General features: G+C 45.1%; 2 protein-coding genes across 2 annotated transcripts; one reads left to right on the forward strand and one right to left on the reverse strand.

The window, feature by feature from the left end:
- LOC138372498 (zonadhesin-like) lies at positions 1–1,494 on the forward strand. The gene has a single exon (XM_069337970.1). It carries the CDS (start codon positions 1–3, stop codon positions 1,492–1,494), a length of 1,494 nt encoding a protein of 497 aa, XP_069194071.1.
- A 3,860-nt stretch (positions 1,495–5,354) lies between these two features.
- Positions 5,355–6,200, reverse strand: LOC123760478 (ataxin-2 homolog). Its single transcript, XM_045746166.2, has one exon. It carries the CDS (start codon positions 6,198–6,200, stop codon positions 5,355–5,357), a length of 846 nt encoding a protein of 281 aa, XP_045602122.2.
- Between the last annotated feature and the right edge of the window lie 6,502 nt (positions 6,201–12,702).

Here is a 12,702-nt window from a genome sequence, read left to right on the forward strand (position 1 = left end):
ATGACCCTCTTATGTCGCCTCTTGATCTTCTTATGTGGTATCAAGTCTTATGTGTCAAGATCAGTCTTTTATGTTCCAACTAACGTTTCTGGAGCCTGCGTCAGTGTTTCAGGAGTCTGCGTCAGTGTTTCAGGAGTCTGCGTCAGTGTTTCTAGAGTCTGCGTCAGTGTTTCCGGAATCTGCGTCAGTGTTTCCGGAGTCTGCGTCAGTGTTTCAGAAGCCTGCGTCAGTGTTTCCGGAGTCTGCGTCAGTGTTTCAAAAAGACCACATCAGTGTCCAAGAGCCCCACATCAGTGTCCAAGAGCCCTACATCAGCGTCCAAGAGCCTCACATCAGCGTCCAAGAGCCCCACATCAGTGTACAAGAGCCCCACATCAGCGTCCAAGACCCCACATCAGTGTCCAAGAGCCCCACATCAGCGTCCAAGACCCCACATCAGTGTCCAAGAGCCCCACATCAGTGTCCAAGAGCCCTACATCAGTGTCCAAGAGCCCTACATCAGTATCCAAGAGCCCCACATCAGTGTCCAAGAGCCCCACATCAGTGTCCAAGAGCCCCACATCAGTGTCCAAGAGCCCTACATCAGTGTCCAAGAGCCCCACATCAGTGTCCAAGAGCCCCACATCAGTGTCCAAGAGCCCCACATCAGTATCCAAGAGCCCCACATCAGTGTCCAAGAGCCCTACATCAGTGTCCAAGAGCCCCACATCAGTGTCCAAGAGCCCCACATCAGTGTCCAAGAGCCCCACATCAGTATCCAAGAGCCCCACATCAGTGTCCAAGAGCCCTACATCAGTGTCCAAGAGCCCCACATCAGTGTCCAAGAGCCCCACATCAGTGTCCAAGAGCCCCACATCAGTGTCGAAGAGCCCCACATCAGTATCCAAGAGCCCCACATCAGTGTCCCAGAGTCTACATCAGTGTCCAAGAGCCTACATCAGTGTCCAAGAGCCCACAACAGTGTCCAAGACCCCACATCAGTATCCAAGAGCCCCACATCAGTGTCCCAGAGTCTACATCAGTGTCCAAGAGCCCCACATCAGTGTCCAAGAGCCCTACATCAGTGTCCAAGAGCCCCACATCAGTGTCCAAGAGCCCCACGTCAATGTCCAAGAGCCTACATCAGTGTCCAAGAGCCCGACATCAGTGTCCAAGAGCCCTACATCAGTGTCCAAGAGCCCCACATCAGTCTCCAAGAGCCCCACATCAGCGTCCAAGAGCCCCACATCAGTGTCCAAGAGCCCCACATCAGTGTCTAAGAGCTCTACATCAGTGTCCAAGAGCCCCACATCAGTGTCCAAGAGCCCCACATCAGTGTCCAAGAACCCCACATCAGTGTCCAAGAGCCCTACATCAGCGTCCAAGAGCCCCACATCAGCGTCCAAGAGCCCCACATCAGTGTCCAAGAGCCCCACATCAGCGTCCAAGAGCCCCACATCAGCGTCCAAGAGCCCTACATCAGAGAGCTGTGGTCAGGACCCTGCAACACACTAGGGGATGCACAGCACTCTGTTGCACTCTCAGTGATAAAGACAAATTCCTTTCTCTGTCCAGCTGACTGGGCGAGTTGCTTTGACAAGTCTCCCTCGCTAGAGAATTACATATATATATATATATATATATATATATATATATATATATATATATATATATATATATATATATATATATATATATATATATATATATATATATATATATATATATCATTCACTTGGGCACTATAGGAGACTCGAATCATCGACCCTACGAGTGTGAGGCAGTAGCTCCTCCACTGTCCAACGAGACAGCCTTAATAAAAATCTCAGTTGGGCAGCGGTTTGTTGTGAGAGCAATGATGCTCTGGCAATTATTTATCTCTTCATTGTTTCATCCAAAAAATATTTACTTTTCTGTACTGTCCTGTTACCTCTCGTGACCTTTTAGTTTGAACGATAGTTCGTCCCTGGAGGTATCTTTTCCAAAGAAAACTGGGGCCCCAAAAACTTGCTTCAGTCAGCTTCAAAGTTTCCAGTATTCTTAAAATCTTTGCCGCTGTCTTTCTCATTTCCCGAAATCCAGTGACCATTTATCGTGAGTATTTTTGTATACTTTATTTCTGCCCTGAAGATGGCAGCACTGGCGTTGTTCTGACCAAGATGCCTCTATAAGCGTCTTGGTCTACTCTCTGAGTCCCCCCAACCACTTGGGGTGGACGGTAGAGCGACGGTATCGTTTCAAGTAGGTCGGCGTTCAAACCCCCGACCATCCAAGTGGTAGGGCACCATTTCCTTCCCCCCGTCCCATCCCAAATCCTTATCCTGACCCCTTCCAAGTGCTATATAGTCGTAATGGCTTGGCGCTTTCCCCCCCCCTGATAATTCCCTTCCCCTTCCCTACCCTCTGAGCACCAGTTTTAGAGAGAATATTGTCTTGAATGTCTTCTCAGCTTGCGTACATGGAACACATCGATTTCAGCTCTGAAATATTCACTTGTTTGCGTATGTTACAGATACGCAACACCACATATTACGCAAAACAAGGACTCACACACACACATACCAGCCCCTGCCCCCTCCCCTCCCCCCCCCCCTTCCCGCCGGTCTCCCCTACCTTACAAGGCGCTCGAACACAAGACTCGAGGATTTAAGAAGCATTTTCTTGCTCATTTACGCTACACATGTAACTTCCATCAATCATGGCGGCGGTCTGGGGCCAGATTCACGAAGCAGTAACGCAAGTACTTACGAATGTGTACATCTTTCCTCAATTTTTGACGACTTTGGTTACATTTATTAAACAGTTTACAAAAATAAAAATTTCAGAATCAACTGTTGTTATTGTTATAAACAGCCTCCTGGTGCTTCGGAGCTCATTAACTGTTTAATTTTTGTAAACAAAGCCAACAAAGATTGAGAAAAGATGTACAGGTTCGTAAGTGCTTGCGTAACTGCTTCGTGAATCTGGCCCAAGGTGTGGTTGGACGTTGCAATTCTTTCTTGGTTTTGCATGTTTTTGCAGATGACAGGAAGTGCCTAAGTGTATATGCTGGCGGTTGACACTTGGATGAGAGTGTTTGACATTTAGTGCTTCAGCTATATCTAATCTACTATGCATCTGTCGATTTCTTTTTTGTGAGTGTGTTGCTGGATAGTATATATATCTCTGGCGATGATCTGGTTGCGTGTCGAAATGATGGATATGTAATCCTTGTTTTAAAGACTTGTTTCTAGCGCATCGTTAGACGCACTCTCCACGGTCTCCGTGGAGTAGTGGTAAGACGCTCGCCTGGCGTTCCGCGAGCGCTTTGTCATGGGTTCGCATCCTGGCCAGGGAGGATTGACTGGGCGCAAATCCTTAACTGTAGCCTCTGTTTAACTCAACAGTAAAATGGGTACATGGATGTTAAAACGATTCTTCGCGGCAGGGGATCGTATTCCAGGGACCATAGGATTAAGGACTTGCCCGAAACGCTACGCGTACTAGTGGCTGTACAAGAATGAACAACTCTTGTATATATATATAAATAAAAAAAATTAAGATATGTCACCGTGCCAATATAGTTAGCAGGTTACAGTTGAGAGTCCACAGGTGAGGATGCAAAGGTATACACAATTTTCGTCTCTTTCAAGACGCTTCTTTGGGTGTCTATAGAGAGTTCTTCGTGAGCATCTTGGGCGGTCATCTTACTCTTGTCTTGTGTGTCGAGCTGTGTTTACTAGTTGTGTTTTGCGGGGGTTGAGCTTTGCTCTTTCGGCCCGCCTCTCAAATGTCAATCAACTGTTTACTAACTACTTTTTTTTTTTTTTTTTCACACCACACACCCCAGGAAGCAGCCCGTTACAGCTGACTAACTCCCAGGTACCTATTTACTGCTAGGTAACAGGGGCACTTAGGGTGAAAGAAACTTTGCCCATTTGTTTCTGCCTCGTGCGGGAATCGAACCCGCGCCACAGAATTACGAGTCCTGCGCGCTATCCAGCAGGCTACGAGGCCCCTAAGTAAAATAGGGGCCTCTGTGTGTGTGTGTGTGTGTGTGTGTGTGTGTGTGTGTGTGTGTGTGTGTGTGTGTGTGTGTGTGTGTGTGCGTGTGTGTGTGTATGTGCGTGTGTGCGTGCGCGTGTTTCGATAACTGAGTTTGGAGCTTGACTAGCATAACAAGTGAGCCAATTAACGAAAGACAAAAAAAAACTGATTTATTTTTATGGACGCACGAGAGAGCCAGTCTTCCCTATTGGTAATACCTTTTGTTCTGGTGATACGTAAGCCAAGTGATAGATATTGTCCCAGTGTGGTGAGTGGTGAGGGAGGGAGGTGGGAGGAGAGGATTACCCCCCTGGAGCCAGTGTGGTGAGTGATGTGGGAAGTAGGATGAAAGAATTACCCCCCTGGAGCCAGTGTGGTGAATGATGTGGGAAGTAGGATGAAAGAATTACCCCCCTGGAGCCAGTGTGGTGAGTGATGTGGGAAGTAGGATGAAAGAATTACCCCCCTGGAGCCAGTGTGGTGAATGATGTGGGAAGTAGGATGAAAGAATTACCCCCCTGGAGCCAGTGTGGTGACTAGTGAGGGAGGTAGGATGACAACAGCTGGCAGTAATCAGGATGACAGCAAACAGTGAACAAGTTATCCCCCCTTTCGTTCAGATGCAGTCATTTCTGGTCTTCAAGCTATAGGGGGACTAACCAGCTTAGTGAACATATATATAACAGGTTTTCTTGCAAAACTGGAACGAAACCTTTTGGGGATATTGAGCTCCTCAGCCGGTAATGGTCTGCAGGATCAATGTCGTTTTGCGGTCATTAAAACGATACAAAAACGAATCCACGGCATCTGGCTGGAATTTGACATCGAAAACACGACTACAGGAAAAATTCCCAAGGTGAAAATTTAGGAAAGGAAAATGTCCATCGACAGACATTTGTCTTATGTCTATCGCTGTGGAATGTCTTAATGCCGTCAGTCATCTGTGTCAGTGTAGAATGTATATCTTCATATTTGTTATGGTTGAGAATATCTTCATATCAGCCTTGTCAACACAGTGTCTTGATCGGCCAGCCAGCCAATCACAGGGTGTTTTAACCAACTAGGTAGCCAAAACGGTTGCGTCTAACCAAGCCAGCCAACCAATCATAGGGTGGGCTTAACCAGCTAGGTAGCCAAAACGGTTGCGTCTAACCAAGCCAGCCAACCAATCACAGGGTGGGCTTAACCAGCTAGGTAGCCAAAACGGTTGCGTCTAAGGTAGCCAGCCAACCAATCACAGGGTGGGCTTAACCAGCTAGGTAGCCAAAACGGTTGCGTCTAAGGTAGCCAGCCAACCAATCACAGGGTGGGCTTAACCAGCTGTCTCTAGAGGCAGAGGGAAGGAGGAACTAGCCTCGGCAGTCTGTGCGTCTCGTAGCTGCCTCCAGTAAAGGTGATGGATCACTGCACCTGAACAGTCTTCTTTTACTGGGGGCCTCTGTTCTCTGTTGGGGATCTGTGAGCTCTGTTGGGGGGTGTCTGTGCTCTGTTGGGGATCTGTGAGCTCTGTTGGGGGCCTCTGTGCTCTGTTGGGGATCTGTGAGCTCTGTTGGGGGCCTCTGTTCTCTGTTTGGGGCTCTGTGCTCTGTTGGAGGGTGGTATCTGTGCTCTGTTGGGAGGCCTCTGTGCTCTGTTGGGGAGCCTATGTGCTCTGTTGGGGGCCTATGTGTTCTCTGTTGGGGGCCTCTGTTCTCTGTTGGGGCTCTCTGTGCTCTGTTGGGGGTAACTGTTCTCTGTTGGGGGCCCTCTGTGCTCTGTTGGGGATCTGTGAGCTCTGTTGGGGGACTGTTCTCTGTTGGGGGGCCTCTGTGCTCTGTTGGGGAGCCACTGTGCTCTGTTTGGGGCTCTGTTGGAGGTATCTGTGCTCTGTTGGGGATCTGTGAGCTCTGTTGGGATCTGTGAGCTCTGTTGGGTGCCACTGTTCTCTGTTGGGGGATCTGTGAGCTCTGTTGGGGGCCTCTGTGCTCTGTTGGGGGTATCTGTGCTCTGTTGGGGGCCTCTGTTCTCTGTTGGGAGGCTTCTGTGCTCTGTTGGAAGGCCTCTGTGCTCTGTTGGGGGGTCTCTATGCTCTGCTGGGGGGCCACTGTGCTCTGTTTGGGGCTCTGTGCTCCACTGGGAGTTTCTGTGCTCTGATCATAATACTTTCTCCTAGCAGGTCTCGCCCGTGTTGAACGAGTGATGGTCAAGCAAGTCATCAACATCTGCAGAGTGCAGATGTTAGGGTGATGTGCAGATGTTAGGGTGATCTGCAGAGTGCAGATGTTAGGGGCTTTATTCCCACCTTCAACAGTTTCCTCCCTCTGTGTGAGCTAATTGCTCATGGTAATTGTTCCGGGGTAATAACACCTGCTAATTGCTTCATCATAATCTCCTTCATCTCTCAGGTGTTTGGTAGCTGGAATTATCTGGTAAGTGGGGGAGGTTTTCTCCTTTCTTGGAGTGCAGTGTTCTGGGGGACGTATATTGTGGGTTTCTTGCCTTGTTAGTGGATTATTTTCTATTGGCATAACTTTCCATTTTCCATTTCCATTGACATAACTTCCTGCGAAGTTATGTCGTGTTTGTGGCGTGTGATCTAATTACATGTTTGTCGTACATATTAATTAAAGTGGCTTAACAAGTCGAATTTTCCTGAAATTATTATATTTTTCCAATTTTTTGTTCTTGTGGAATGGAGGAAGTTTCTTTTATATTATAAATGATTTGATTTATCTTTATTTCAGTTAGAACTAACGTAGAAATTTGATTAGATCTACCCTAACTTATCTTAGCCTAAATAAATTAGTAATTTATGTTCTTAATGCAGTATAATATATTGTTAATTGGAATAAACCAATTTGGAAAGAAATATTTGAAAATAACGAAATCACTCTGTTAGGCAAATCGTGCTTTGCATACTAGGCCAAGTAGTGCGGCTCTGGAGTAATAGGTATCACACATACGCACGCACACACACACACACACACACACACACACACACACACACACACGCACACACACACACACACACACACACACACACACACACATATATATATATATATATATATATATATATATATATATATATATATATATATATATATATATATATGTCGTACCTAGTAGCCAGAACGCACTTCTCGGCCTACTATGCAAGGCCCGATTTGCCTAATAAGCCAAGTTTTCCTGAATTAATATATTTTCTCTATTTTTTTTCTTATGAAATGATAAAGCTACCCATTTCATTATGTATGAGGTCATTTTTCTTTTATTGGAGTTAAAATTAACGTAGATATATGACCGAACCTAACCAACCCTACCTAACCTATCTTTATAGGTTAGGTTAGGTTAGGTAGCCGAAAAAGTTAGGTTAGGTTAGGTTAGGTAGGTTAGGTAGTCGAAAAACAATTTTTGAATCATATATATATATATATATATATATATATATATATATATATATATATATATATATATATATATATATATATTCCAAGCCGTGACTATGGCAAGCTGTGTATCCGGAATGTCACCTGAGGTTTACGTGGGATGAATAACAATAACTGAATGACCCTGTTTGGATGACCAGAAAACTTTAACCCAGAAAAGATTTACCCAGAAAAGATTTACCCATAAAATTTTTACTCTGAAATCTTTTACCCGGAAAACTTAAAAAAAAAAAAATTGTCCCTCCCAAGGAACTTTTTAAGGGAGACATTGAAAAGTCACGTAATTGTTACTTTGTTTTTCCTGACTGGGATTGGCAGAGGAGAAACGAAGAATCATACTGGAGGGAATTTTACATAGACTCATAGATGACAACTCTGTTGTGATGAAGCCTTTTCTCTGGCATTCTTTGACACAGTCCCCCCCATAAGAGGCTGATGCATAAGCTAGAGAAACAGGCAGGAGTAACTGGTAAGGTGCTCCAGTGGATAAGGGAGTACCTAAGCAATAGGAAGCAGAGAGTTACTATGAGGGGGTGAGACCTCAGAATGGCGTGAAATCACAAGTGGAGTCCCACAGGGTACTGTACTCGAACCTATCCTGTTTCTGATATACGTACATGATCTCCCAGAGGGTATAGACTCATTCCTCTCAATTTTTGCTGATAATGCCAAAATTATGAGAAGGATTAATACTGAGGACAGCATGAGGCTTGAAGAAGACCTGGACAAACTGAAAAAATGGTCCAACAAATGATTGTTAGAGCTTAACCTGAGCAAATGTAATGTAATGATGATATGTGTAGGGAGCAAGAGGCCAGATACAAGGTATCATTTGGGAGATGAAATTCGTCAAGAATCAGAGAGAGAGAGAGAAAGACCTGGGGGTTAATATCACGCCAGACCTGTCCCCTGAAGCCCACATCAAGAGAATAACCTCAGCGGCATATGTCAGGTTGGCCAACATATGAACGGCCTTTAGAAACTTGTGTAAGGAATCATTCAGAACCTTGTATACCACGTATGTCAGACCAATCCTGGAGTATGCAGCTCCAGCATGGAGTCCATATCTCGTCAAGCATAAGAATTGAAGAAGGCTCAGAAGTTGGCCACCAGACTAATGCCCGAACTGGGAGGGGGGGGCATGAGCTATGAGGAAAGACTACGAGAATTAAACCTTACGTATCTGGTAGACAGGAGAGTTAGGGGGGGGGACATGATCGCCACATACAAGATTCTCAAAGGAATTAATAGGGTAAACAATAACAGTTTACTTAACAATAGGAGCACACCTACTAAGGGGACACAGGTGGAAATTGAGTGTCTAAGTGAGCCATAAAGACATTAAAATTTTGTTTAGTGTCAGAGTAGTTGACAAATGGAATGCACTAGGAAGTGATGTGGTGGAGGCTGACTCCACACCCAGTTTAAAGTGTAGATATGATAGAGCCCAATAGGTTCAGGAACCTATACACCTGTTGATTGACGGTTGAGAGGCGGGACCAACCCCCTCAAGCACAACTAGATGAGTTCAACTTGGTGAGTACACACACACACACACACGGAATTAATGGAATTCATTAGGAAGTGATGTGGTGGAGGCAGACTCCATACACAGTTTCAAATGTAGATATGATAGAGCCCATTAGGCTCAGGAATCTGTACACCAATTGATTGACAGTTGAGAGGCGGGACCAATGAACCAGAGCTCATCCCCCGCAACCACAACTAGGTAAGTACAACTAGGTAAGTACACACGCACACCTACCCCTTCAGTGCACTGTACCAACCAATTAATTCTTATGAATGCATAAATCCTGTATCGAGACTGAGAGTTGTTCGAAATTGTCCCAGACCGCTATGATGAATAGGCGCTGTGATTCCCAGCACCCAGCAGGCTGCAGAGGTGTTCACTCATGCCCAGCCGTGAGGTATTAGTATACCCACGACTAGGGCAATGGGGTGCCCTTCACGTACCTTATACCCAACACTCCTTCATATACACACCTTATCCAACATTCCTCCCTCAACACCGTCTCTGCATATCTAAATAAATCCAAAAGTGTGCGTGTATGTGTGTGTGTGTGTATGTGTGTGTGTGTGTGTGTGTGTGTGTGTGTGTGTGTGTGTGTATGTGTGTGTATGTGTGTGTGTGTGTGTGTGTGTGTGTGTGTGTGTGTGTGTGTGTGTGTGTGTGTGTGTGTGTGTGTGTGTGTGTGTGTGTGTGTGTGTGTGTGTGTGTGTGTGTGTGTGTGTGTGTGTGTGTGTGTGTGTGTGTGTGTGTGTGTGTGTGTGTGTGTGTGTGTGTGTGTGTGTGTGTGTGTGTGTGTGTGTGTTTTCGTACGCAATGCATTCAGAATCCTTTGAACGGAATTCAACTAGAATTTGCATGTTCCTCTCCTCCTCCTTCATCTCCCAGAGTATATATATAAGAACATCACCTTTTCCATTTCGCTGTAAAATGTTGAGTGACGGGAGCTATTATGACTCCTTTTCCAGCAACGGAAAGGAAATGGGATGGGTGCGGGGGGGGTGGAGGAGGGACTGGATAATGTGAGTTGTATCGTCATGCTTTTCCTATATGATTTATAAGTTCATTATGGGGTATTTCCCATTAAAATCGTTCATTCCACCCAGCGGCCGACCCCAAAGACTCATTCTTCGGTTTTTTTTTTTTTACACACTGTACTTTGGAAATATGATTTTTTTCTCTAATGAAACTTAGAGAAAAACTCGCTCAGCTGTGAATTGTTTTAATAAGGAAAGATTCCAGACGCAACTATATTGCTGCTATGGAATCTTTCCTTATTACGGTCACTTCACAGCTGAGTAGCTACATGTCTCTACCTCTCATGCGTTGGGTCCGTGGTTCGAGTCTCCTAGAACCCAGGTGAACGGAATTATTATATATTAGCTTATTGTGCATATTTAGGCGTAGGTTAGGTTAGGTTAGGTTAGGTTAGGCGTAGGTTAGGTTAGGTTAGGTTAGGTTAGGCGTAGGTTAGGTTAGGTTAGGTTAGGTTAGGTTCGGTGTTTAGGTTCTGTTGGCGATTATTGGTGGGTGTAGTACGTGGGTGAAGCATTTACAGTGAAGCGATTCGAACAGAGGTCATCATCAGCGAAGCACTGTTCGAGAAACGTTCGAACGTCATCAGTTGTAAGTCGTGTATAAACAGTTTTTCTTTCATAAACAGGGAGTTTAGCGGCTGCATGTAATTACTTTTGGCTTGTATTTGGTCTGTATTCCTGTATTTTCACTTATAAATATATAATAATATTAATTTATATATGAAAACAAACCAATTTTTAATATACAGTATGTTAAAATGGATGAATGCGTCTGGGGAGGACGGCCGCTGCTTTAACCACCCTAGTGTGAGGACGGGTTGGGTAAGGACAGGTGGGTAAATGCCTCACCCACCTGCTCTAAATCAATTAATTACCAACCTGTCCAAAACAAATTCAAATTCAAAATTCAAAACATACCAAAATATTCCTCACATCCTTAAAACATCTTAAATATTCTCTGACTAACTATACACTCAAATATAACATATTATCGAATTTATTTAGAGTTGAGAAATTGCCGATTTTGAATCTACAGTGTGCTAAAGTTTCAGCCCAATGGCCCGAAATGGCTAAATAGTTGCTATATGCTACATGGAAGAAAATGCAGAATAGAACCAGTGAAGAGCAGAGGTGCCATAGGCACAATGAGAGAACACTGTATGAACATCAGAGGTCCACGGTTGTTCAACGTCCTCCCAGCGAGCATCAGAAATATTGCAGGAACAACCGTGGACATCTTCAAGAGGAAACTAGATTGTTTCCTTCAAGGAGTGCCGAACCAACCGGGCTGTGGTGGGTATGTGGGCCTGCGGGCCGCTCCAAGCAACAGCCGGGTGGACCAAACATCTCACAAGTCAAGTCTGGCCTCGGGCCGGGCTTGGGAAGTAGAAGAACTCCCAGAACCCCATCAACCAGGTATCAACCAGGTATGGTACAAGTGCTATCATGTCAGGAGGACGGGGTTGCAAAATTGATGACAGTGTCTCTAGGGTCAGTCGCCGAGTGGAAAATCAAGGCTGCTGGGTCGTACAGAATTGGCTTCCTCCCTCCTAAAGTCATTCTGAAGAAAACGAAATGGTTTCATGGTCGTTACACATCATTCTGTGTTGGACTCGAGATATTGGTTCTTTTACTGAGTTTAGGGCATTGTTTTTAGATGGGGTTTTGTAATTGAAATTTTACATTGTTTTGAAAGGGGGCGTCGTGTGGAGGCTGCCAGAGGCACAATAACAGTCATAAAGGGGAAACGGTGTGTCATCTTCAGAGCCCCGGATGTTATATCGTCCAGGTTTGACTTTTATTTTTATTATGTAGTTGTTACACACACTGCTGCTTCTTACAAGTGATTTTGAATTTTCTTTTAAGTGAATCAACGTTACTTTAGAGAGTCTGTCACGCCCTCCTGAGTTAAGATACTATTTCACGTGTGATCTCAGACTTGCCTGAGCTGACCTTGTAAGTTTATTAATGTACTTCGCTTCTCGTTTTTGATATCTTCCTTCTTGTTGATATCTTCCTAATGTCATGCTTTGTTTTCTCGTGTTATCTTCAACCGGGTGTTATCTTGCGGGTGTGAAATAGTTTGTGCTTGAGGCACTGGTGATTATATCAACTCATCGATAATAGTTTTGCGAGCGCTCAGTGTTGCAGTCTAGAAAAGAAAGGTTGTTGGGCTGTTTCTTGAGTAATGTTGAAATATATTGCTTAATGATAAACTACAATTCACTCAACTGATTGTTTGGCTTCGAGGTTTTTTCCTTTCTGCCAGAATTTGTCATATATATATTTTTTGTAATTGCTAGATGAGGGTAGCCGGCGAATGCTGAGGTGGAGCCTGTGCCCAGTCCTCTCTCTCTCTCTCTCTCTCTCTCTCTCTCTCTCTCTCTCTCTCTCTCTCTCTCTCTCTCTCTCTCTCTCTCTCTCTCTCTCTCTCTCTCTCTCTCTCCCCACCCAAATTCCCCACCCACACATGCACACCCTCACAGTCTCCCCTAAACCCACCCACCTCTCTCTGCCCCTTCACAACCACACCTTCCCCTCTCCGCACATACACACACACACACACACACACACACCTCCCCCATCTCTCCCTATCACCGTAACCATGTTCACTGTTCACCGCCTACTATCATCACACTACTCCATGCTATCACTGTGATCGAACGGTTGGGCCCAGAACATAAATCTGCCACCTGACCATTCG

Source organism: Procambarus clarkii, chromosome 39, assembly GCF_040958095.1.
Source record: "Procambarus clarkii isolate CNS0578487 chromosome 39, FALCON_Pclarkii_2.0, whole genome shotgun sequence".
NCBI lineage: Eukaryota > Metazoa > Arthropoda > Malacostraca > Decapoda > Cambaridae > Procambarus > Procambarus clarkii.